The sequence below is a fragment of the Gasterosteus aculeatus genome, chromosome 20 (assembly GCF_964276395.1).
Source record: "Gasterosteus aculeatus chromosome 20, fGasAcu3.hap1.1, whole genome shotgun sequence".
NCBI lineage: Eukaryota > Metazoa > Chordata > Actinopteri > Perciformes > Gasterosteidae > Gasterosteus > Gasterosteus aculeatus.
The window spans coordinates 1,703,905-1,729,869 of record NC_135707.1 but is presented as its reverse complement, the minus strand read 5'-3'; the positions used below and the strand labels follow the sequence as shown (position 1 = coordinate 1,729,869).

General features: G+C 50.1%; 2 protein-coding genes across 34 annotated transcripts; both read right to left on the bottom strand.

Annotated features, from left to right (window-relative positions):
- Positions 1–464: 464 nt before the first annotated feature.
- On the bottom strand, positions 465–2,493 carry cd79a (CD79a molecule, immunoglobulin-associated alpha). The gene is made up of 5 exons (XM_040166197.2): positions 2,293–2,493; positions 1,599–1,907; positions 1,110–1,225; positions 846–908; positions 465–680 (listed from the first exon to the last, which is right to left on the bottom strand). The coding sequence occupies exons 1-5, from the start codon at positions 2,330–2,332 to the stop codon at positions 555–557; spliced, it is 654 nt and encodes a 217-aa protein (XP_040022131.2). The 5' UTR covers positions 2,333–2,493; the 3' UTR covers positions 465–554.
- Positions 2,494–2,672: 179 nt separating this feature from the next.
- On the bottom strand, positions 2,673–25,273 carry arhgef1 (Rho guanine nucleotide exchange factor (GEF) 1). Of its 33 annotated transcripts, none has more exons than XR_013453596.1 (32): positions 24,933–25,242; positions 18,036–18,122; positions 17,738–17,851; positions 17,152–17,250; positions 16,387–16,429; positions 16,190–16,295; positions 15,438–15,578; positions 14,657–14,686; positions 14,280–14,391; positions 14,084–14,159; positions 13,906–13,935; positions 13,288–13,488; positions 12,763–12,904; positions 11,827–11,838; positions 10,965–11,120; positions 10,110–10,297; positions 9,878–10,024; positions 9,592–9,674; positions 9,198–9,323; positions 8,972–9,086; positions 8,548–8,648; positions 8,357–8,431; positions 8,204–8,279; positions 7,672–7,839; positions 7,495–7,582; positions 7,307–7,414; positions 7,173–7,228; positions 6,945–7,088; positions 6,736–6,861; positions 6,089–6,336; positions 5,539–5,677; positions 2,673–5,188 (listed from the first exon to the last, which is right to left on the bottom strand). XR_013453596.1 is itself a non-coding variant. In XM_078094377.1 (32 exons), exons 2-31 carry the CDS (start codon positions 18,084–18,086, stop codon positions 5,603–5,605), a joined length of 3,237 nt encoding a protein of 1,078 aa, XP_077950503.1. In that variant the 5' UTR covers positions 18,087–18,122; positions 24,933–25,242; the 3' UTR covers positions 2,673–5,188; positions 5,573–5,602. The 33 variants fall into 33 exon arrangements, 29 of the variants coding, with proteins under 29 accessions (XP_077950503.1, XP_077950507.1, XP_077950505.1 ...); XR_013453597.1 differs by having other exon boundaries at positions 7,313–7,414; XM_078094377.1 differs by having other exon boundaries at positions 5,573–5,677.
- Positions 25,274–25,965: the final 692 nt, after the last annotated feature.

Below are 25,965 nucleotides of genomic sequence, written 5' to 3'. Positions count from 1 at the left end.
GCGACGCTGTAAAGTCGATGAAAGCCCGCCCCCTACAACTTGGGCTTAAATTCAAGGCTGGTCACGTTCAACAAACAGATGGCAGCGGCATCGTGTTTGAAGACAATGTCGGCGCTTTAAATGACTGCGAGGATGTATTTTTTTGTATGTATCTTTAATCTTGGAGCACTTACAGAAATTTACATTTAGAAATCATTCAGTCAGATCAAAACAGACATTGTATATAGATTTTTCTTTTAATGAAAAAAAAAGTTGAAAGCTGAACTAAAAAAGCATAACTAAAAAAAAGCCCCTACATGATAGGCATGTGATTGGAGATTAATTGTATACTATTATTTTCTAGACTGTGTGTCTTCACTTAATTTGAACCGGGAGAAAGAAAACATATTTCATTAAATGGCTATAATTTGTACAAGATATAGCACTATGTTATCAGATGCTGCAACTGTAAACGCAGACAAAACTGAATGGAAAATGTTTTATTCGGATATCACACATTCACACTGCAGCCCAAAAAATACAGCACTTCCCTTTCTCAATCTTCAGCCTTTTCTTCAGGGCTTCTCCAGCTGGATCTCCTCCTCTTCCTCCCTAACGTTGCCCACATCCTCATACGGCCCATTGGCATCGCAGCGCTCAATCTGATCATATGCAGACCAACATTCGTCCAGATTCAGCCCCTGAAGTGTTAGATAAGGAAAGAGGGGTGACAAGTAATTGCACAAAGGTCTTTGAAACATATGCACGTTAAACTGATGTTAAGCTCATTCATGTCTTTGTTCATGTGTTCAGCAACGTGACTTTCACGAGTTCCTCTTCGCGTGCGCGCCGTGCCGTGTGACTACCTGATAAATGTTTTCCTCTTCCTTCATCGCTTTCTTCTTCTCCAGTTCATGTAGTCTCCTCGACTGTGAGGGCAAATACAAGTTGGCAAAGCATTGAAATTGGGCAATTTACCACCAGGAACCTACCAGCTGCATGTTGTGGGAACGTATGAGACACATTCTACTGAGTGTACATGAGGGCATTACCATCAATGAGACATACTGGAAACATTGTTTGGTAGTGCATAATGATGTAGAACTGCCCATAATACGGGATCTTCTGACCTGGCAGAGAAGGTTGACAGAAGGCACAATCACGCAGAGCAGCAGCAAGACTCCCTCAGCTGTCAGGATCTTGTTTTTGGTGCTTTCGCTGAGCTGTATTATCTTCTCCATCGGCTCTGGGCAGAGAAATAAAACAAGTGCAATATTGAAAGAATTTTGAAGAGGGTGTAAAATGTACTTTTTAGTATGAAGACCACACAATTTAGCCATTGTGTTGTTCCCCATTTCCACATCTATCATCCGAGGTAAATGAGATTATTACGCAAAACGGAATTTCAGTGCGACAAATGGCTCGACGCGTCAGCTTGATTGCAACTTCCATCTGTGATGCTACTTAAAGCCAATGAATGATCATGTAGAGATGAAACCAGCTCCGATATGCACGGATGTCGCTTCTCGCCCGGACTGACGTTGTCAGGATTTGTGGCTTAACGAGGTGTTAACAGCGCTAAGAGCTCGCTCCACTTCATCCCACTGGGGAGGACTCACTGTAGACCTGCAGGTAGGTGCCATGCGACATCACCGTGTAGTTGTTGCTTTTCAGCCAACACCGGTAGAACCCAGAGTCCTTCAGCTGGACAAGCTCCAAGGTCAAGGTGCCGCACGATCTGCTGGAGGCCACCGGGGTCGATTCTGGAGCCTCACTGAGGCTTCCGTTGGCAGCGTGTTTGATCCAGCTCCATTTCACTGGATTATTACTGTTTCTGTAGCAGCATTCCAGCTCAGCTGTGTGACCGACCTGCACCCTCAAAAAGGGCCTGTCCGCCTCCAAACGGAGCTTAGCCTGAGCGACAGCCACTGTGGAGGAAGCAGAGATTACATCGCATTGTTCTGAGCATCGATTGCACACCCGGGAACTGTTGGGACAATCGTTTGATGATGATTGCATATCTCATACATGTGAAGCGGGAACCAGAACTATGAGAGCAAACGTGTATTATGACAGCAGGGACATCTGCTCAGGCAGGAGATGTGGTTCACTGAGGCAGAACGTACGAGCATGCAGAGCACATTTAGTAATACGAGCTCGAATATACAAACATGGTAAAAGATAAGTGGATCTACAGCGCCAGTCAAAAGTTTCAACACATTTTCTACAATTAATTAAATGACTGACCGTACACACATAATTTTATCTACAGAGCGTTGTATTCAAAAATGTTCGAAAATGAATGTGACTCACCAACAAAAGTGCAGAGTAGAAAGTTTATGATCGTCCCCATCGCGTGTACGGAAATATGATCCAAAGATAAAGGAAACGTGAATAACTGCACGAAAGTACGTTTCACACTGATCCTGGTTTAGTATTGAACCGCAACACACACACACACACACACACACACGTCGCTGTCTTGTTTTTCTCGGTCAGGATTTATGCTCCACTGCTTTTGGACCGTCCCACATTTGCATAATGCATATTTGGACATGTTCATTTCTTCTTGTATTTTAAAAAAGAAATATAAAGACACGATGCTCTAACTGAGCACCCAACTTTCTGCTCCAGCGTTATTCTTCCACCCGTATAGTTTTGGCTTATAACTATAACAAATGACCAAACAGGAGTTTATTTTCCCAATTTATTTAAAAAAAATGAAGAATTAAAAAACAGAACGTACCACAATTTTCTTAAGTATACATCAATAAAAATCCTCTTGATTTAAAAAAAAAAGAAAATCAAAACCCAAATACACAGTATAGTTCTTGCATATTGGTTGTTTATAGACAGGAAGGCAGTTTTCCATCCAGGCCACAGAAACACTTTACCGCTACTGTCGTCCCGTGAATAACCGCCCAAAACAAGTTGATCATTGGAACAAGGCACCACTATAAATACATTTTCTATACATCTAGGTATCTGTATATAGAATGCACGAGGAAACGCATCAGGACCAGAGTTCAGCCAGTCGGAGGCCTGACTGTCGGCTGGTCTTAGTGGGTTTCATCCTGCTGATCAATGCAGGTAGACGATTCTGATGTATCCCAGCAGAAGGCTGGATGGCCTCAGTTCAGAGGAGGTTTGTGCTTCAGCGTGCGCACAAAAAGGCAAAGAAAACAGACACACTGTTTGCATAATTGTGAAATTCATTCATGCATTAACGAGTTTCTCGCACCGTTGCTGCCAAATGCAAAGTACATAATGAAGAAGCTTGATGGAGAACAACGACAAATTGTAAAAACAAAGAACACACCCTCCCCCGAGCCGCTTAAGTAAATCAAATGTAATACAAGATGTGGTGAAAGGTGTGCAGTAGGGAAAGGTGAACATGCCATCACAAGTGTTTCAGCCAATAAGATCAGTACAAAAAAAGGGGGCACTAACTTATACGGACTCTAAAAAAATCTTTCAAGCTAAGATCTATGTACATTTTACAAGAAGAAGACACGGGGGGGGGAACGTAAGCAACGGCTAATGGCACCGCTGAGACAACGGGCGAGAGAATGAATCAGGAAGCGATGGTGGCCAGAGGGACGCTGACAGAGTCTTCCTTCGACGTTTCCTTTGCATCCTCGTCTCGTTTCCTTGGCAGCTGGGACAGGTCCAATCACGTGCTCACCAAACGGTCCTCCGGGTCAACACAAAGCTTCCATCACTCCTACGTGTGTGCAAGGAAATCACAGCTCGGCGGTCTGGCATCAAGGCCACGGATGTCGAACGCTCTTCAGCTCCGTATCTACGTTTATCTAAAAAGGCGGCTGTAACATTCTTCTTTGTGCTTTTTCAAATCCCTTCCCTCAAGTTGCCCTCGCTGGAGTTGGAGGAGAGGAAAAGCAGTTGCTGCGTTAGCATTAGCATTAGCATTCCGCCAGCAGAGTTGGTCTGGTCTTTGGTGCGGCGTGCATGTTGGCCAGTTGTGCCACTACGACGGCATTAAATCATCATCATCATTAGAATTACAATCGACTTCTGAATAAAATACAAAGACAGTGCTCAGTTTTGATACAACGGTTGCTACCAGAGAAGAATCTAAAACATGTGCAACCAACGGTACGTAACGGCATCTTAAGTCGGGAGCTGTGGATTTGGGGAAAGGTGGAGCTGCAAAAAGGACCTTCGTGAACACTCGTGTGGTACTTTGGCTCAGCGTTTGTAGGCGCGTGTGTGTTTGTTCACTACAAATCCTCTCTTGTTTTCTACACACGTCTCATGATCCATCCAGCCAAGCCGAGGCGCTTCTGAACCCTCCACATTCCTCCGGGCCTCCGTCTTCACGCTCCACCTTAATCCCTGTTACACGTTGCAGGTTTGCTTTCTGACGTTGGCAGCTCTATATTTACTTATTCTTTGGGCTGGAACACTTTGTCTGAACTCACTGACTCGTCGGAATAAATAAAAGCGGTAAAAACAGACCGTTATCACCGTTATTGACAGCAGGGTTTACTTATAGTGAGACTATTTATGAACGTCTCTGCGTGACACAAATCACAGCGAGAACCCTGCAAACAAGCACACGTTGATTTAAAACTTTGTAACACACGTACACACACTTTCTTGCAGGAAATCTCCCACATACATGAAGCCAATCTGAATAGAGTCAACACGTTTATCAAAAACAGTGTGATTTTGACTTAGTTTCATCAGAAAAAAGTGCATGTCGGTGGTACTTTGGCATAGATTAGAAATAACTTTATCAGCAGTAGTATTTGAAACCTGTTAATAGCTTATAGCCAGCTATACTTGGCATAGGATTCCTCCTTTACTGCACTAACTTCATCTGCTAATGATATCCATTGCTTTCTGGCGTGTGTATGTGTGTTACAGCAGATTACAATCACTACATTTTGTTGTTGGCTGCATCTCTCTCACAGCAAAATATTGCTTTAGATTCTTTTGGCACTTTTGGGTCCTGCAAAAACAATCTTCCACTCAAAAGTAGGATGTCCGTTTCCCTCTCTACCAACACACACACGTTCAGACACACGTTCACATGCAGACACCTTCTCATGTCACATCACTGCACCACTGCACTGAGCATCAAGCCCCCGAATGCAGCCGAGGGTCCAGGCGGGACTTCATCAGGCGTCTCCGGGGAAGCTTCTGAAAGTTACGCTTTGCACCCCCAGCTAGCACCAGTAATAATCTGAACACAAGAAAAAGACAAAGGCAAGTTCAGAATAACAGCAAGTGAAGCATGGGAAAGCAGATGCAGACCACTTCTTTATGTGCAGAACATGTAGAATAGTGTAAAAACGGCTATTTAATAGCGGTGTCACTGCTATTATACAATAATAATATATGATCTGTGAGTGTTCCGTTTAATATCTCATCTTTGATAACTAAATATCTATTATATTTCCTTGTTTGAACTCTTTTTTACATTTTTTTGTAAACTGTTTTGAAACATTTTTCAGGAATAAAGATTTTATTATTATTATTATTGCCGGATGTGTGCAGCACAACCACGTTCTGGAACTCTGAAGTCAAACCTACGTCCGATCCTTTAATCACACAGTTATAAATGCACCTAGTGGCCGGCAGGTGGCGCCGTGGTGCCTCACTGGAAGTTGCCCCCCTCCAGGGAGAACTCGGAGAGGGCCTCCTGCAGCCTGTGGTGCTCCTCTTCCACAGTCTGCAACACACAAAATCGATATCACCTGAGGATCTAAAGAGAGGCACTCCTCCCCCTCCTCCCCCTCCTCCCCCCCCGTCCTCTTAACGTCTTCTCCTCGTCTCCCTCGCTGCTGCTCTGACACATCCCATCGCAGGTGCGAGACATAATAGCCATTTTCAGAGAAGTCCAATTTCACCAGGCAATTTTCAGCGGGGCAATAACAGCAGTAGTGAAATGGTTTTCCATTCTCTAGTTTCTCTTTTGTGCCATTTTGGCCCCATTTTTCCCCAAAGTGCACCACAGCTCGCTCCGTACTTAACTCCTCCTCGGTGGAATCCTTGATGCCCAAACGCGTGAGCCTTTTGTCAAGTCTCCGATCTTCATCGTACCACCTGCTCCCGGCTTCTCTCGCCGTCTCCTCCTCCTCACCTGTAAGCTCTTTAGTTGTTCCTCCAGACTGAGGAGCCTCCTGCACACTTCATCCATCCTCTCCGGGGACAGCACGAGGGGCGCGCTGATGCTCTTCTCCTCCTCCTCCTCCTCCTCCTCGTCCTTCGTCGTCCCTGCGCTTTCTCCTTCACAGGAGTTGTTGTCGTTGTCGTCGTCGTCCTTCTTCTCCTCCTTCTCTTCCTCATCCTCCTCCTCCACGGCTCCCGTGTCCGTGGTCCGGCTTTCTTCTGCAGACAGAGACGGGATTTAGAAAGCCGCGGATTATAAAGCGTCATTGTCACCATTTCTCTGTGATAGTTTATAGTATGATAAGTTTTAAAATCCTATTTCTTCGAATACAATAAACAGAAACATTATACCAGATGATTGTTTTGGGCAAGAATTTAGGAAAGAAAATGTTCATATTCGGGCAGGATTTTGTAATTTGTAAAATGAACAAAAGAAAAGCAAATGGAAGTTATGAAGACCAGCAATATTTAAATTGAAAGGAATTTAAAGGAATAGTTTAATTTCACTCCGTTAAATATGAAGCCGAAGCTTAGAGATGGTTACCGGAAAAAAACCAACACTTCTTAGTCGTTTCGATTCGGTTAAAAACTGGAACACAATATTTCACCCACGTTTACCTTTGGCTTCACACAGAAGATCACCCGTCGATTGACAGGCGTCCATCTCCTGACCGGGCTTCTCCGCCTGCTGCGAGTCTTCTGACAGGCTGATGCTGCCGACCACCAGCCTCTTCAGGGACATGACTACCACAGGAGGAGGACTCGTTAGAAAGACGGGCAAGCCGCTGTGAAGGGAAGGAGAGACGGGACGGACCGCCGTCGCTCACCTTGGTCCAGAGCGCTGCTGGCCACGTTCTCCCGGTCGCTGGTGGAGTGGCCAATCAGGTCGAAGCCTTTGTCTGACAGGAAATCAATCAGCCTGTGCCGGGGGTCCGAGGACTTGTCGTCGGTCAAGACGTCCTTATCTGGATCTGCGGGCGGAGACGAGGATTTTAAGTTTAGACCTGTGAACCAACAACAAACGTGTTCGGGTTTGTCGAGCGCCGCCGCCTCACCGCCGCTGCTGCTTTTCAAACCGCCGTTCTCACTCGGACTCAAAGGGGCGGTCAGCCTGATCGTGGGAGACGAGGACAAAAGAAGTGAGTTTTTTCTCATGAGACATCGATGAATCGCTCGCTCGCAGACGCACACGTACGCGGTGGGACTGAGAACTCCTCCACCTCCAGGAGGCAGCGTCAACCGGAGCCCTCCTCCCTTCTTCAGATCATCCACCGTGGACTTTATCACCTCGGTCCAGCTGTGAAGACACAATTCAGCTCATAATCCACCTTCTGAGACAGACACGAGTAACACAACCCCCCCCACGCAGACACTTACAGCTTCTTTTCTCCAAGAGATTGAGCCACTAACTCGTAGATCTGAGCCCCGCTGTCCCAAGTGAAGATCACATAGAAGGCCTTCCGATCTGAGGGGAGAAAGAAGGTCATCGGAGAACGGTCTCGGCCTCGGCGTCTCGCGCGCGCGGAGAGCGGAGGAAAGACTGGTGCGTCCGACCTGTGGCCACGTCCCGGAGGAAGACGGAGTTGAGCTTGATGATGGGGCTCAGCATCTGCTTGACCTCCTGCGGGGCGAGGTTGCTCTTGCTGTGACACTTCAGCACCAGCTTGTCGTCCTGCTTCTGGAGGAGCACCAGCATGTCCCCGAGCAGCACACACTGCACCTCTGGGAGACGGGACGAGACGGAGGAGACATCGTCCCCGACTCAGTTACGCCTTTTATTTTTGCTCATCTCCACTGCTCTGGATCGCCGTAGCGTTCCTTTCTTCTCCCGTCTATCGTGTGAATGGAACCGACGGGATAAGTTACTGAATAAAACATACATATCTGATACTAATTTAGCCAATATCCCAAAATAGACCAGTTATTTTGGCCTTTTGGAAACCGATAAAAAAGGCAATTTAAGTGAATAATGACACATCATAAATATTAGCATGAGCATAATACATATTTTTGTTTGCATGAATTATCAGTAATCGTTTCAACGTCTGGGAAAAGATGTAATGCGCACACAAAAGCAGATGTTTACCGATTGCCTTCTCCTTAGTGACTCTCCAGGTCACTGGGCCTTCGTACAGCATCTTCCTCTGAGTCAGGTCGATGTTCTAGGAGACAACAGTGGAGAACAGATGTCAAAGAACTACAAACTCAAAAGTTCAACAGCTTGTTCAAAAACCCTTACCTTGTATTCTGTATAAAGGGAAGTGCTGGGTTTAAGGCCCGACGTGTCCAGTCTACGCTGGTAGTCCTTCAGAGTCTGGGAACCCGCAGAAAGGTTAAGGGGGGCGGACAGGACCAGAAGTGGACCAAGTCTGACAAGCAGAGACCTTCAGGAGGTCTCAGGGGGACTCTGATGGATCGCGTGTTTCTCACCAATAGGTTCTCCATCTCCTTGACCTCTTCGTTGACATGGTTGAGGATCCTCCTGCAGCACTCTGCGCTCTGCTGGATCCTCTCCTTCTCCGTCGGGTCCTCTGGGGAGCGACAGACAACTCAGAGTGGAGGAAAATGCAGCTTTCACAGCGGAGCCCAAATCACGAGCGGGGAAGTGTCCATTGTCAAAATGTTTTTACTGGTGTACATTCGCCTCGTTTACACAAACCGATGGAATCGATGGAACGGGTCTGATGAGCAGAGCTACTGAAGCCAGCTGTCGTCTGACTTCTGTTCATTCTATAGGATTCTTGTCAATTTCAATAATTAACTTGCCTTTATATTTAAGGGACATCTGGTCCCACAGAGATGTACCTGCAGATGTACCTGGCACACGGCCTTCAACACACACACACACACACACCTGTGCTCTTGGCAATATTCTCCAGCAGCAGCGGGTATTTGGTCAGCCTCTGCATCTCGATGGGAATGATGTCTTTGAGCTGCAGCCTGCGGCATTGGCGCTTACTCTCGGCCTCCTGGGATTAGAGCCACACACACACACACACATGCACAGTGAGCGTGCACGCACGGCACCAGTCACGTGACCTACTGTACTGGCGGTTTGTCGGCGTGCGTGTCGCGTGTACCAGTATGAAGGCGTTGAAGCGCGGATCTTTCTTCTGCCTGCTCTTGATCTGGTCCAAGGCCCAGGACTGGTGGCTGCAGAACCGGGCCGTCAATTTCTGGAACCAATCGCCCTCCGTACCTCCAAACTGAAACACACACACACACACACACACACACACACACACACACACGGTCGCACAGCGCGTTGACAGCAAGAAGCAACGAATGAGCTAGACAAAGAGCTAAAAAGGGACCAGAGTAAAAGCTGGAAACTAGTATAAAGTGTTATTATTTTACTGCTTTCAGCATAAACCAACAAAATCCTTTGTAGCAGAACTAGATGAACCCAGCTGTGTCGAATTGTGCGTCCGCGGGACAGAGGATGATGCACGGCATTTATTGCGTCGGACTCACTCTGTTGAGCACCGTGGTGCTGATGGATTTCACGATGAAGTTGTCATCCACACGCAGTTTCTTCAGGTTCTCGTAGAAGTTGTCTGGATTCAGAGCGAGATAAAAACCATCATCAACTCTCCCGAAACGGTTATTGACGTGCAGCCTGTTTCAGGAAAGACTGCACGGCCACCGATACGCGCAACACGCAGCCTCTCCGGTCTGCTTCGCGGGCACGGAAAGAGAACGCGCCGACGCGGGGAGGCTACGAAACGCGCGCGCGAGAGAGAGAGAGAAAAGGCCTCACAGTGCATCTCAATGAGCTCGTCGAGGTTCGGGAAGATGGCGGCCAACTCGGTGGCGGTCAGCAGCTCCTCCCTCTCCAGGGGCTTGGAGAAGATCATCTGCAGCACACTCAGCATGCGCACGTGGGCGTGCTCCGTGGCGAACAACTCTGGAGGGGGGGGGGAAGAGGAAGCGCAGAATGAGACGCCGTCGCTTTGTTTTCTCGCCTGCCGCTTCGTCTCCCTTCTCCTCACCATTGATGACCTCCTGCCTCTTGGTCTCCTTTTTGCTGAGCCGGGACAGGCCGTCGGGGGGCGCGAGGTCCCTCCAGTTGGGCGAGTCCGCCTCAAACTCCAGCAGGCGAGGCTCCATCTCCTCCAGCTGGGCGGAGGTGCTGGTTGGGGAGGGGCCGGGCCCCTCGGGTAAAACGAGTGAATCCAAACTGACAAAAGAGCGATGCGGAAGAGCGTTCGTGAGACGGATGAATGAGACGGATCGAGACCCGGTTAAGTTAATAGTGAAATGAGATACACAGCGTTTGGCGGCTACAGCTATTCACGTACTAGTTATAATTCCGCTTCAGAAAGTGCTTCAGAATAAAACTATGATTCAAATGGGAAAGGAGCCCTGCTGGTTTTCTAGCACATTAAGCATCACATAATGCACATCATACAACTGCAAATGATTCTCTTAAATCTTTCATTCTGTTCTCCTCGATGACCAGATATGCATAGAATTTAAACAAACGCTAACTCAGCTTCATTCTTTTTTTTTTTGAGACAAAGTACATTGTGGATTTTCAACGTATTAACAGGAGGACGACTAACACCTCGTGGTTCTACTAATCCTTCCCTGTGTGACCTCACGGGTCACAGATCCGTCCGACTCAGTAACTCCGTCAGTCTCCACGGCTCCTTTACAAACTATTGGGCCTAAATACCCTCGATGATGTTTGTGACCTACCTCATAGGTTGGATCAATATGTTTACCAATGATTTAGTTTAACTGATTTTGCTTCAGGGGAGCTTGTCGGTCAATGTGTCAGCGATCGGGTGGGGGTGGGTGGGTGGGTGGGGGGGGGGGGGGGGGGGGGGGTCAGTCCATCTTACGGATGGAGGTGCTGGGGGCTGAGCGGTGCAGCCGTTGCTGTCGTGGCGGAAGGCGGCTGCAGGTCCACATCACTACGGGAGCGAGACTGTTTGGCTCGGGAGGAGCCGCGGCGGCGGGACGGGTGGCGGGCGCTCTCGCTACGCATCACTTTCCTACTGTGGGGAGGGAAGGTCGGAGAGGGTGAGGGGAGGGAGGGAGGGAGGGAGGGATAGAAATGAAGAAGGTGGGAACAGGTGATGAAGTGCACAGATGGATGAGGAAAGGAAGGAGGAAACCAAACAGACGTGAAAATAACACAACAAGAGGAAGAAGGTGGAGGAGAGAAGAATCACACACAGAGCAGGATTCAGGGTTTAAAAGGTAGAACAGTAGATTTACACCAAAAAAAAAAAAAAAGAGAAATTCAAAAAGAGAAATGGAATGAAAATCAACAAGATAGAGAAGGAGAGAAAATGGTTGACAAGTGAATATGCACAGCACATGACCTGCACATGACCTGCACGAGAGGACACAGCTGCATATAGTAGGACACGGAGACCAACACTTTCCACATTGCCTCAGGGGTTACTACATTGTAGCGTACGCGTGGATCCTCTGCGCCACTCGTGTTCAGTTCTCCAGATACACACAACGTTTATTCACATCGGCTCAAGTTAATCCACCCGAGCGTCACTAACCAGCTTATTCCCATTGCTACACAGCAGGTACATGATACTTAGCCGTGCAGTGTGTCTGTGTTGTGTATCAGGACTTCAGGGCTCGACGTGCGTGTGTGTGTGTGTGTGTGTTGTGTGTTCAGTTTGTGCGATCAGTTAAAGGCCTGCAGCACGTCCATGACTCAGTCAAGGCGCTGACACCCACCTTGTCTTCCGTCTGTAAAAACACGGGACACCACATCGTTACAACCATGAGGCCGCAGTAGCGACCGTGACATGCACACGCACACCCCAGCATGCCGTAGTGACCTAGTGAGCGCCGCCAGCCCCCCCCCCCCCCCGCCACACAACATGTAACCGCACGCACTGTGCACACAAGCAACACAGAGGGACGGGCCCTGGGCCACGGTGGATGCAGACACCTTGAAAAGCACACGGCAACAAAACACGAGAATATTACAAAGTTACATCCGTCCGCTTTTGGTGGTTAAGATGAACTCCAGTCTTCACACCGCTAGAATGTCTGACTGAAAGCCAGAGCGGTTTACTGGGTAAAGCGCTGCGTTAATACAAATCTAGAATAAGTCTCACACAACCGCACCAGTTACAAACGTCTCCGTCAAGAAGAAATCCTGAGTGTGTTTTCCAACGAATCCAGTCAAACAAAGTCAGAAAAGGCACAAACAACGCCACAAAAACACAACAGGACGCACACAGAGGAGCACGAGAGGGACAGAATGATGTTAGGAAGAAAGCAGGCATGCCACTGGGAGAGGACGGGGGGGGGGGGGACGGGATGGGGGAGGGGGGGGGGGGGGCAAAGGGCTGGACGAGTTCACCTGCTGAGGGTCCTTCTCAAATCTGAGGGCCGTGTTAGCCAGCGAGCAGCAGGCAGCATGACAGAAGCACACGGCGGGGACAGACTGCGGGGGGGGGGCCGGGGGGGGGGCTTACCTCCCTCCCCCAGCCTGAGCGCTTCAGACACGTGGGACCCCCCCCCCTGCTCATTAGCGTAGTCTCAACATCTCCCATACAGTCTCATTTATGTGAGTCATGCTCGCTTATAGAGTCAGTTATAACCCCAACCCCCCCGGCCCCCCACACACACCACTACTTTTTACACCATCTCCGTTTTCCTCACCTGTCTTTCTCCACATTGTCCTCTGCGGGGGTCTCCATGGGAGAGAGGGGCTCCCCGACAATCAGCCCTCCTCCCAAACTGATGGGGGACACGTCCCCCCCGTCAGACAGGGCCGGGGGCTCCAGGCGATTGCTTGAGACGACTGGAGGAGAGGAAAACAATGAGGGCCTGTGCAGATTCTTTTCTCTCAAAAAAGGTCACTGAATGTCGCTTTTTATCGAGGAAATGAACACGTATGGATGATGTCACGTGTATTCAATATAAAAACACATTTACAAACAGATTTTTAGACAAGAAAACGAATGATTCTTTTCTAAAAATGCAGACACCGAACAATCGTGATATAGTTAGAAGCCCAAACGTGCGTCATGTTTATTAAGCCAACGTTGTGAGCACTGTAAACACCAGAGCTGAAAAAGGCCACATGTTAGCATCGCCGCATGCAGACGTTAGCATTTATGCTGCGGGGGGCTCGGTTCACTCATCAAACCGTCCGCCGTGGGGACGGTGTGGACTCCGGCTCACCTTCGGCGTGGGGCGACTCCGGGCTGACGGCGGTGCTGATGTTGCCGCCCGAGCCGTCGCTGACCTCTAACCCCGGCACGGAGGAGGCGGTTCCACTGGAAACGGACTTCCTGCTGCTGGGGAAGGGCGCCGCGGCGTCGGTCAGGGAGCCCCGGCCGGGAGGCAAACCCTTGCGCTCCGGATTCACCTTCTCCTTTTCCGCTGCGGACGGGGGAGCAGAGCGAACAGGCTTAACGGAGCTCAGCTTGGGACAAAGCCAGAAGAAACGTGATGCAAAAACCAAGTCAGTGATGAAGGCTTCTCTGTGAGACAGACAGACAGACGGGATGAGTGCGGTGCAATCAAGTGAATGAGAGGGTTAATTCGGTGCGGGAGGGCACCCACAACCCTGCAGACGGGATAAGTGAGAGGTTTTCTGGTGATTACGAAACATACAGAACAACTAATAGTTCATATAAGCACCCTGGGTCAGCTACACGGTGCCCCCCCCACCCCCCACATGCCCTCCCAGTATGATTCGGAACATGCAGACATGCGGATGGGTTGATTAGTAAGGACCGTTCTACAGATAAAAGGAGGGGGGGGGGGGGGGGTTTGGGAACGCTGGACGTCTTGTACCTTCAGCCTCCGTTTTAGGTTTGACGTCAGCTGTAACGGGAGAGAAGGGCAGGACAACAAGTTCTCATATCCAGACCACTCGTGGACATCAGGATTTAAAGACACTGGTTCTCATGAAGGTCGGCCATGTTTAAGAGTCTCTGTGAGAGGAGAGGTGCAGAAAACAAAAAATACGCACTGTTGCCTGCGATCCAGCTCGGAATGCCCGGAAACGTTCTGGGTTTGGTCTTTGTTGACTCCTCCTTCTTATTCTGCTGGAGAGACAATACAGGTAGAGGGGGTGCGAGAGGGGAAGGGGGTCAAGTCTGAGTGCGACAGAAGCACAAAAGAGTCCCATTGATTGCCGCGTGAGAACAAACGGATCGGTGGCTCACCTTCACCAGCCCTCTCCTGAAGAAGCCCCCTCTGGACTTCTTACTGTCAACTGTCCTGGTTTTAACCCCAAGATGCTTCATGAAGAAGGCCACCGATGTAAAGATGGATTGGCTAAGGGACAAAGGCCATTATTAGTAATGTTAATGGTATTTTAGGCCTCACTGAGCATCATGCTGAGAGACGGCCGTGAGGAGAAACTAGGACAGAAGACAAAGGCGGAGATCAAGAAGAACATTCAACAGTGCACCAGGTTTTTTTTTTCTTAATGGAGATCAGTGACAACTTCTGAAACAAGGTGCAAACACTCGATTTGGAACGAGCTCCGCGTGCAACGATATACTTTGTATCACTTTAAAACGTCAAAACGACAACTCACCACTTCTCCTCGTCAGCCACAATTGAAGGCCTGAAAGAAAAGAGACGTGTGATTTGTCACAACTGCAAAGGGACAAAAGCGGAAACAGAGTCGGTCGACTCGCGGCGACTCGCGGCGAATCGCGGCGACTCGCTCGCTCGACTGATTGAGTAGGTGCGTTTCCGGATGGTGGAAGTGACGAAGCTTATTCTGATCCAACTCAAAGCTGATTGTTGTGGTTTTTTGTTTGGAGCAGAAGCTAATGAACGTATTTCTATTTTTTTTTTTAAGATAAAAAATTAAAAGCGGAAAACGTCTCATGCAACTTTTGCTTCGGTACGAACATAAAGCGTGGGAGGGGTTTGCCAGGGAGACCAAGCACAATCCAATCAGATCACCAGAGAGACCAATAGGACACAGCTGGGACGAGGTCCCTTTGTTGTGGTGGAACCGGGGATCGGGGGGGGGGGGGGTCGGATGGGAGTAATAAAGAGATGATTGTCGAGAGGGATGAATGAAGTCGAACTGAATGCACCGCGCGTGTGCGTGGGAGACGGAGACCAGACTGTGTGAAGCCAACGCAGAGGGTCAAATGATGAGGACTCGCTGTGTCTACTGACAGCGTGGTAACGTCCACCTGCCCGAGTCATGCAGTTCTTTGGAGGACACAAACACAAACGCACTTAAAAGGAACTTTTAATTCCGGGTTTGTGGTTCTTCATTACCAAGCCAAGCTTTGGGAATGAATTCTACCATTGGAACCGGTCTCCTTATGGGGACCGCGGGCGTGAGGAGCGCTCACTGTGTCTCAGACATCCTGTCCAGCAGGTTCTCGGCCACAGACTTCTCCTTCATCTCCATCGGGACGCGGTCGGTGGGATAGTGGTTGTCCACGTCGACGAGCTCCGTCTCGTTGGGGGTCATACCCATCATCCTCTTCTGCCTGTGGGACGAGGAAAGAGCTTTGAATGAAATGCTCACTCAATTCTCACATCAGGTCACTTTCTTCTTGTGCATCTAAATCTAGGCAGCCAATGAAAGCTCCATGAAAGGTTAAACCATAACTAATGAATACTGAATATAGTACTTTAAATGGTGTCTTGGATTCACACAGGAGTAAAGACAAATAGGCTTTATGATGTCGATGAATTACCAGAATATGTGTGTGATATATACGGCTCTACATAAAGCATCACAGGGACAATATATAAAAAAGAAAGGAGACATTTTGCTCTGTTCATGCCCCTGCAAAGACAACGTGGCCGTGGCTTCGGTTGAGAGTGAAGAAATCTCTCAAAAAGTTACTTTTGCGTTTCATTTCATAAGAGAAAAATAATGGGGACGTGTCAAACTACAGATCGGCGCCCTGGAGGCAAGAAATCAATGTGACAAATCGAGACGGTCCATTCGACACGTCTCTCTGCAGCCTTGCGGGACGCGTTCAGCAGAGATCCGGACGGTAAACTCCTGCACAGGATGCATGTCGCGTAAACGTCCAGTCACACTGTAATGTGTACGCGGCGACCCGCTGACTGATCCTACCGGGACGCTCACCTGAAATCCTCCAGCTGTTTGGCCACCTCGGGCGCCAGCGTGGTCTGGACCTCCTGGACGTAACGCTTCTGCGTGTCCTCGTGCAGCATATCGGGACGCGTTCGGTCTGAGGGACGGGGGACCAGAGGAGAGACTGAAGACACGGGGGGGCCGGGCTGTGTTTGTACTTGGGCAAAGAACACACAATGACAACTCACCCAATTCATAGGCCACGTTAGAAGGAAGCGTCACTCGCAGGATCTGGAGGGAGAGAAATCATTGATTGGAGGTGGAAATAAGAACATGAGTTTTGATTTTATATTATAAAATCGGCGGTGTGAAGTGGCCACGCGTCACCACAAGGGGTCATTTAAACACAATAAATAAAAAAACGGCCCGCTGAACAAAATGAAGGAAGCGCAGCTCTATCTGAAAGAGAAAGGGACCAAACGGGGGAACTTTCTGTCACTGGGCTCAAAAAAGGGAAACGTGGCCGGTTTTCCCACGGTGCCGACAGGAAGCTGCACAGCTGACTGACTCGTGCACGACGTCCAGGGGAGCAAAGAGGACGGCGAGGCGCTGTGCAACTGTGCAGTGTGTCAAGAGAGAGAGGAGGAACACCACAAGGAGCAACAATCAGCGACACAACTAGAGCCAAAGACTTCCGTCATTGGGTCTATTACGACAGAAAGGCTTTCTGACCGCCGACGCAAATGAGTTCATGGAAAGGCAAATACACGGCCCGCAAACCGGCCTCCTGCATCCCGCCGCCAGAGTGCACGGGGACGCCAAATACCGCAGTGCAACAGCACGACAAACAAAGCGCCACACGCCGTCAGAGTGAGGCTCGTTTACGTCGCACCTTTCGTTCACTTCGCTCTTTCCCCCACCAACATAAATATTCGTACTTTTGTCCAGACTTCATTAATGCGCCGCTGACAGCCGGTTGGGGTCATTTCCGCGCCCTTTTTACTGCTACTTACTGCCCCCTTGTCCAGGAAAGTGTTGTAGAACTCGATGAACTGCTTCTTGGTCTCTTTGCCACTGAGGGTCTTGAAGAGCTCTGCGTGCAGGTAACACAGCTGAGAGGGGACACACACACACACACACACAACGTAAGTAGTTTCATCAGTACGATGCACTACTGGACCAGTAGAGGGGACAGACGTCCCAGTTTGTGGGGGGACATTTTACCGCGAGCGTGCAGATCAAACATCACATTACAGGTCATTTAGCTGACGTTTTTATCCAAACCGACTTACTTATTAACTTACATGACTTTTTACATATTGGCCTAGGGAGTAATTAGGTGTCTTGCTCAGGGACATGTTGACACGGGACACGTTGACATGGGACACGTTGACATGGGGCAGCCGGGGCTCGAACCTTAATTTAAAACTGGGACGTTAAATAAAACGGCTGCAGCCAATGACTTGTCGTTTTTCTTCATCACATAATTGGAAACGCAAACGTAGAAAGTCAAGCAAAGTGAAAATCTCCTAAACCTGAATTGATCACATTGGCTGGTTGTGCGACAGCGTGTTGCATTGTGGGAGCTGTAGTTCTCACCAGCGCAGCCGGGTCAAACTGTAGGATGACATGTTGAATGAAGACCAGCAGGTGGGTCGGCCGCTCCTTTAACAGGTTTATATTGTTGAAGTGTTTGCACTGGTTCTCTGATACCTGGGAGGGGAGGGGAGGGGAGGTGAGGGGGGGGGAGGGGAGGTGAGGGGAGAGGAGGGGAGAGGAGGGGGCAGGGGGGGCAGACAGACAACAAAGAGACGAGTGAAAGAGGAAAGAAGCATCAGGATAACGGAACGGGATCAAATTGCACTCCGCTGTCTCGCTGCAACGTTTCACGACTCACATCATTGAGGTCGTTCTCGAAATCCTCATCCTCGGCCCCGATGATGCTCATGGCTGGTAGAGAGCGCTGAGCCCCGAGCGCGGCCTGCTGCAGACAGACAGGAGGAGGGAGGGGAGGGGGGGGGCGGTTAGCTAAAGCAATGCGCCGTGCTTTCAACCTCTCGGACGCCCCTTGAGCCCCCGGCGAGCACGTTGCGCTTTTCTCATTGAAATAATCGCACAGTTGAAAGCAGGAAAAAGTTCCAAGAGAGCGACGGCGTTCGCTGAGCCGAGGAAACGCAGAATACAGGCAGGAAGCGATCTGGGACAAAGTGACATTTACAACATCACTGGGTGGGGGGGGGGTTCCAGAAAGCACTTTCCATTTGGAGCTTTCCCTGAACTTTGCCTGGGATTTGGGCTTTTCAGACCAGCGTCGGTTTGGTTAAACCCAACGGGTTGCACAGTGCGGGGTCGCTGTGCAGGTCGCTGGCTTTGACAAAGGAGGAACTGAGAAATCATTTAGTGGTTGGCGTTTATAAAAAGGCAACGACAGCGTGTAAACAACACAATGTTTGTGTTCGGTGGCGAGCAGAGAGAGAGCGCACAGCTCTGAGGTCAAGGTGTGTGTGTCTGTGTGTGTGTGTGTGTGAGAGAGACAGAGAATGTGTTCATTCATGGTCACATCCAGTGGGCTGAGAAAGGTCAGTGTTGGAGCAGCATGTGTGGGAGGGGTTAACACAACAGGGTCACATCTGCATGCACACGCACACTTTACAGTTACTGTCATACACGGGGGGTCGTGTGTGGGGGGGGGGGGGGGGGGGCTTATTACGGCTGCTTGGCGGCTCGTAGGGAAGCTCGGTGGTGCGTTCCAGCATGTGGCACCGCTCAGACGAACAGATGGAGACACTTTCACTCCGTCGGCTGGCGGGACGGGCGAGGAGGGAGGATGGGGGGGGGGCTTCCTGCCCAGCCGGAGAGAAGAGACCCCGGGGGGGAGCAGCAGGCGGACGGAGCACCCAGGGGCCGAGATCAGCCCCCCCCCCCCCCACACACACACACACACACAGGCCCTCCCCTCCCTGCATTACATTCCAGCACCAACTAAGTGTCAGGTGGCATCAATCCAATGATAGACATCAAGCGTGCGTGCCTTTGTGTGTGTGTGTGTAAGACCGAGCACGTATGTGGGAGGGGGCCATTCCAACGTGATTGTGGGGAGCTGCCGGTAAATGTGTGTGTGTGTGTGTGTGTGTGTGTTATATGACAACTGGTCTTGACAACAGCATTCCCTTCAGCCGAGCTGCAATAACAAGCAGAAGCTCAGTTAAGCATTTCGTATTCCCACCGGCGATCTGAGACGTTTCGCCGAAAAAAAAAAAAAAAAGACGGCCGAATATCGGAGTCACTGTTGCATCAGCTGTTACGCAAAAGACAGAGTCCACTGTGGGACCTGCAGAAACAATCAGCCGCCTGGAGAGAAGAGGACTGAGAGGAGGAGTCACGTCGCACCTGTCAATCAACCTCCCACACGACGGGCTGTCAGAGAGGACACGTTTAGACACAGTGCCATCAAAAACACACCGGATCAAAAAGGTATCGTCCGTAGTGACGGGAAACGTGATCCTGAACCCAGTCACATGATGTCGTGCTCCTCCATGCAGCTCAAACTGACCGTTACTGCTACTCAAAACGTCAGGAGAATAAAACCTAAAGGCCGAGGAACACGGTGACCGACGGACGCCCCCCCCCAGGCGGACACGAATGAGATGAGATGAAAACAGCCACTGCGCCTCCATCCATGAAGAAGCGATTTCTCATATTTCAACAGGAAACAGGAACATCGTTGTAGTAAATGATGAGACACAGAGCGCATTGTTATTGTGTCAACTACATGAAAGTCTGAGAGGGCAACCTGCACACGTCTTCCTTCCCTACATGCACCTGGCCCACAGACCCCCCCCCACCCACCGCCAGGAGGAGGAGGCCCGGCTGTCCCCTCACGCCCGTCCACAGTGTCCCGCGTCCCTGTACACACTGTCCCCGAATAGCACCGCCGGCTAAAGCCGCTAAAACTGCTGTTTATCGGGCTGCCCCATCAGGCCACGGCCTCATTAGCAGAGAGACCGGGGGATTCCAACGAGCCCCCCCCCCCCCCCACCCCCCTGGCCTCCCCCGAGGCGCCGGGGCAGAGAGGCAGCTTAGCCGGGGGAAGGTGGGGAGGGACACAGACAGGAAGTGGGTGTAATTTCCTCAGGAAGCTATCAGAGACATTTCTTGTATGACCTATCAAGAGAAGAAACCCCCCCTCCCTCCCCCCACATGAACGAAACCAGCAGACAGACAAAAGAGGAACATGATAAGAGGAGCGTGAAGAAGAGGAGAGAAGAGGAGCGCTGGTCTGAATACGACGGAACCGCAGCGCTCAAAACGCTTGTTTCAGGCTTTTCTGCTTTTACAGCTCGCGGGACGGAAGTGGACGAGGTGACACGACGCAGACCAAACAGGAAACGACGTGCTGCTGACAGCATGCACGAGCATCCAGCCGGCGTGTTTGTGTGTGTGTGTGTGTGTGTGTGTGTGTGCACACGGTGAAACGGGACGGGTGACTTAGCGTGTTAAACAAAAGAGCCACGGCACCAAGAGAAGTAATAGGACTCCAATGACATTAAATATAAAAAAGGCTACGGTGTCAAAGAATAATTTATTTATTTAATTATATATTTACGTATTGAAATGTAAATCGTCGCGCAACTCTTCTTTCACACCTCGAAAATTAATACATGAGGACTGCGAGCCACAAAAAAGAGGCTCGCACACATTTGAGTGTAAATAAACTCGTCACTTTGTGTCGTTCTTCAACACGACGTTGCGTTAAATACAAACTAATGTTGTTCTACATGTTGTTCCATGTTCCATTACTCCCTCCCCCATCCCCTCCCTCCTCCACCTTTGGCTGAAAATAGAGCTGCCCCTTGTGCGAGCGCTCCAACACAGCCAGTGCATTCATGGCCGGCAGACCAGGGCCAATGACGTCATTTTACCGCCATCACCAAGAGGCTAAAATAAGACTATGGCCGACGGCGGCGTGACGTCACAGCCGCTCCGTTTTCTCCTCCTTGCCGAGCCTTTGCAGGGTGACCCGACGGCTCTTCTCTGGCCCGTGGATCCCCTCGCTGCTGAGAAACCCCCCTCCCCAAATGTCAGCGCGTTGAGGAAGGATCGTCCACCAGGAATCACTGCTTCTTCTGCACAGGCCTCAAGAACGTTCCCCCATGTTTTCTGTCGTCTCTCCTCAGAGCCAAAGTACACTTTACTCTCGTGCTGCGATATAAACAACCCCCCCCCCCCCTCCCCCACATCCCCCCCCCCCTCCTCCCTCCCCATGTCACCACACAAAGGTCATTGACTTCATGGAAACAGTGGACAGGCCGCTGAGTATCGACGGGCAGCGATCGGACGCTCACAGAAAACCTCCAGCTTGGCCGGACTGCTTCCGTGTGTGTGTGTGTGTGTGTGTGTGTGTGTGTGTGTGTGTGTGTGTGTGTGTGTGTGTGAACACAGAAACATCAGATGTTTGGACAAAAACAGCTCTTGTCAGTCATGTTGAAACAACGACAACAACAAGCTGACCCGAACATGTCGGAGGGAATTCAGCCTGTGCGCGGTGGAAGCGTCGCCTCGCTTCACGGCGGCGAGCTGGTGCCAGCAGCTTACCAACCAGATATGCAGCATTACCCCCCCTCCCCCACCCCGCTCGCCCCCCCCTCACCCCCCCCAGGATCGAGCTGTTAATGAGGAGCACAGCGAACATGTAATGTTCACACTCCAATGGGATCAGCAAACCCTCCATGAAGCGAACAATAGTCGATAGTAAAGTTAAAAGCTGTGCAATAACATATGTACCATATTGATTATATATATATATATATTATATATATATTGATATCGTGATAAGGCTTCAAATGTGGTAATTGTATGAACTTAACAGACTGTCCATTATTTGCCTTTTGCCCATTAGACATCATATCAATATTACTCATTATTTCAAAATTCTCACTTTACACACACATTTACATTATTGGCACTATATTGGCAGCAAGGAATTTAAAAAAAAGGGTATTGGAAAAAATGAAAATTGCCTCTCGTCATCAGTCAGATTGGTTTAGAAGGACGTTCCCCCTGCAGGACAGAACGGGTGGACGTGAGGATGAAGAGGGGCCGCAGTGTGTGGACCCTCGTCACCAAGAGGGCGATAGCCGGGCGGGTAATTCAGATGGCGGGCGGGTGTTTTCATCTCTACCCTTTTCATTAATTTATGACTCAATAACCTCACAAAACAAGTTTGCTTTAACAGTTTTCCGCTCTAATACGATGTCGCCCTTATCGACACCAGCAGCATTTAACTACCATTAAGTACAAAGAAGCTTCACACCATCTCCACATTACAAAGTATTCACAAACAAGTTACAGTTTGCCAAAGCAACACTGTCAAATAGATGTTTTGTTCCTTCCCACAGACAATCAATTTTATTATCATATAAGATAAGACAAGGAAATGCAAATATTTGAGAAAAAGGCCTCCTGGGGAAGTGTTGCTTGAAGATTACTGAGATTAATGCGTTCAAAGAACTAAAGCACGTTATGTGGAGATAAAATCTACTACAGAATCTGCACAAAACACAGATGTTGCTTCAACTGTACTGAGAAATAATGACACATTTTGGTTTTACTAAAAAAAGGAAAATAGAAAATGACGAGTTGTATACTTGTGTCCCTCCCACGTTTCTGTCTATATTTATACAATCTGACAAATACAAGAAGTCATTTTGTTTGAAACGGCCTGAGTGATAACACACACACACACACACACACACACACACAATGTGCGCCAAAACGCTCCATGCCGCCCCCCCACCTTCACTCCTCAAGAGTAAACAACATCATCGATGGAGTCCAGTCTCGCTTTTTCCACCGTGGCCCTCAAATGAAAGAGCTCATTCTCCATTTCCTCCCCCCCCTCACTCCCCCGCCTCCCTTCCCCTCCAGCCGGCCGGCCCTCTGACTCACACTTGGACGGATGGAACTCTTTCCAGTTTGGGTGGAGGGAGCTGCTCTAGCCCGTGTTACACCCCCCCCCCCCCCAAATATCCACTTATCATTAGGTTTGACAGCTGAGATTGGCTGCATTTATTTTGGCCCCTGACGGAGTCCGGGGGGGGACGAGGGGGGGGGTCACCGCTGCACACACACACACACAGCCACCACCTGTACGCTGTGAGCGGGGGGGGGGGGGCTCGTCTCAGTGGAGTGGGGGCGGGCAGATGAGAGTGATTGGCAGCTGGATGCTCATGTGACTTTCATCGTCTCGCAGCTCGCGGCCGCCTGAAGCAGCCCGAGACCACCGATACGCCACAGTGGCCCCCGTGCGGTGAGCCCACTTTGTCCTGCTATTTTAGACCAGACAAAACTGTGGTACGTCACCACACTGATGCAAACTGACCAACACACACACACACACACACACACACACACACACACACACACACACACACACACACACACACACACACAGAGGCCTGCGCGTCGATCCGACCGAACCAGAGAAGAATACCTGTGTTGCCTTTGAAGTCCGGGCCCGACTACAGTAAATTATTAGCCTGCCTGTCACACACCTCCAGACCCCCCCTCATGACCCCCGCCCTCTCCCCCCCGGCTGTTCCACTGTGGGTGCATACCTGTCATTTCAGGTACTGGGTATTTCTACCGGAGGAGAGACTGTACAAGTGGGTGAGTTTACCACTGGGCCTGTAGGATAAAGGGGTGAGGGGGGGGAGGGGGAGGGGGGCACAACATTCCTTTAAACCGGGAGCGACGGCACCCTTCAGGCCCCAGACAAGCCTGCACTCGTAAAAACGCGGCGAGCGAGAGAGAGAGCGAGATGACAAGTGCAGGGCTCCTCTCGTCTAGCGGAGCGTAACAGGAAGTGGCAGCGCCCTGCTCCACGGCGGGCCTCCGGGGTTCGGCGTCTGGCTGAGAAACGCGTCACAGCCTCGGAAACCACCGGCTGCAAGCACGCTTTGAAACCACCACCACCCGCCCCAAGAAAAAACACCTCGTTATTACGGTTTAATTGGAGTTACGAGTCGGTCACGGAGCCCCTGCTCACAGAACCAAACGTCCCGAGAGGAGAAGACCGACTGGGCCCGGCGGGGACAAAGAAAGCGCCGCGGCCTCCTGCCCGGCTGGAGGAGCCGCGGCGAGATGAGGAGACCTGGATGTCAGTAATTACACTTCCTGCCAGCTCAGGAGACGCTCGCCCTGCAGCCCGGCAGACGCCCTCTGTCCAACGAGGCGAACAATCGTGGACACTAAGCACTGAACGCCGTCTGGACGTGTGAGGGGGGGGGGGGGGGGGGGGGGGGCTGTTGACAAATAAACAAAATACTTCACCTGGCACTGGAGTGCAATAATAAGCCGTTTGTAATCACCTGAGGCCAACAACATTACTTGAGAATACGTGTGGACCAATGAACACAATACAAACAACAAGCAGGGTGATGTCCTTTAACTGTGTCTCCACAGAACCTGTCCCAAGGTCACGTGCTATAAAGCAGGAATATGAAAATGAGGATTAAAATGATCACACACACACACACAGTAAGACAACAGCCGGTGGCTTTGTTGCATCCATTAAGCACATTGTTGAAGGAAGGCTCGTGTTAATCCACAGCGCGACATGTGTCGCGCGCGCGCTGCGGGGGGGGTCGGGGTGGACGGGGGGGTTAAAAGGGGGGTCGGGGGGGGGTCGAGGATTACGCTGATTGTCTCGGTAAAAACAAACGTCCACGAACCCCTCGGAAGCGCCCAAAGGTTCCCCGCGGTTCCCCGGAGGAGTCGGAGTGAGAAGTCTTACCGGTGAATCCGGAGAGAAGCTTCGGCCGTCGGAAGGTTTCCTGCTCGAAGTCACTCGAGTGTCACAGGCGGAAAAAAAGAAACATTGTATGCGGAAGTGCGCGCGGAAAAAAAAAGAAAAGAAAAAAAAAGCGCAGGCGGCGCGATGAAATACGTGGAATTAATGCGCCGGGTTACGCGCAGAAAAACGCGCGTCCGACGCGACGTGAGCGGTTTTCTCGCGCCTCTTCCACTTTTACGGCTCGACTGTCAAAAGTTTTTAAAAAGTAAACCGTCCGGAGGGGCTCGTTTCCGCACGGTGTTACACGCTAACTCTTCCCCACGCAGGGTCTCCCCCTGTAGGCCTGTTTGGTAAAAGCCACATAAAAGTCTTCATGACATATTTGGCTTTCGTGTGAGTGTTGTCAAGGTTATTTGCACGTGACATTGATTATTTGGAGATTATTTGATATGGTTTATATATAAGAGGCAAGCTGCGTAAACAGAGAGTCACGTCACCCTCTTATTGTTACTCGTCACAAAGAAACGTAAGAAACGTAAGATGAACTACCATGAATAAATAAATCAATAAAATGAACAAAATGCACCCAACGCAATGCGAAGCCACGGACCCGCCACGGGCCACAAAGGAGATTCTGTTGTGAAATCGAGGCCGCTGTTTGCCGAACCTGCCAGGTGGTCCCTGCTGCTGCGGCCGCCTCGCGCCCCCTGCTGGAGGAACGCGGGGACGACGCGGGCTCCTCCTCGCGCGCAGCTCCGGGACCGGGACACTTTGGCCCGGTGTCTTGAACTCATATGACGTACAACGGTGTCTTAACCTTGTTGACCCGACAAGAAATAAATCCGGATCGTCGCATGACGTCATTGAGGCCCATTGAAACCCGGTCCGCTCATTGTTTGTATCATGGTCGTGAACTTGAGTTATTCCCCCACTTTGAGTGGTCGCCTCACGACAACATGACGTTGTCTCTCATAGTTGAGGACACGAGGTTGATATTGGCTGTGATGTTTTACAAATATTCCCCAATTATGCA

What these genes read in the sequence shown, in the direction of transcription:
- cd79a (XM_040166197.2), bottom strand. Translation starts at nt 2,332, where the DNA reads ATGGGGACGATCATAAACTTTCTACTCTGCACTTTTGTTG. An exon ending in TCTACTCTGCACTTTTGTTG is followed by an intron (nt 1,908 to 2,292) that starts GTGAGTCACATT and finishes CTTCCTCCACAG; the next exon opens with TGGCTGTCGCTCAGGCTAAG. An exon ending in AAGAGGAAAACATTTATCAG is followed by an intron (nt 681 to 845) that starts GTAGTCACACGG and finishes CTAACACTTCAG; the next exon opens with GGGCTGAATCTGGACGAATG.
- arhgef1 (XM_078094377.1), bottom strand. Translation starts at nt 18,086, where the DNA reads ATGAGCATCATCGGGGCCGAGGATGAGGATTTCGAGAACGACCTCAAT. An exon ending in AAACAGCTGGAGGATTTCAG is followed by an intron (nt 15,579 to 16,189) that starts GTGAGCGTCCCG and finishes CTCGTCCCACAG; the next exon opens with GCAGAAGAGGATGATGGGTA. An exon ending in AGCCCCCAGCACCTCCATCC is followed by an intron (nt 10,298 to 10,964) that starts GTAAGATGGACT and finishes CTCTTTTGTCAG; the next exon opens with TTTGGATTCACTCGTTTTAC.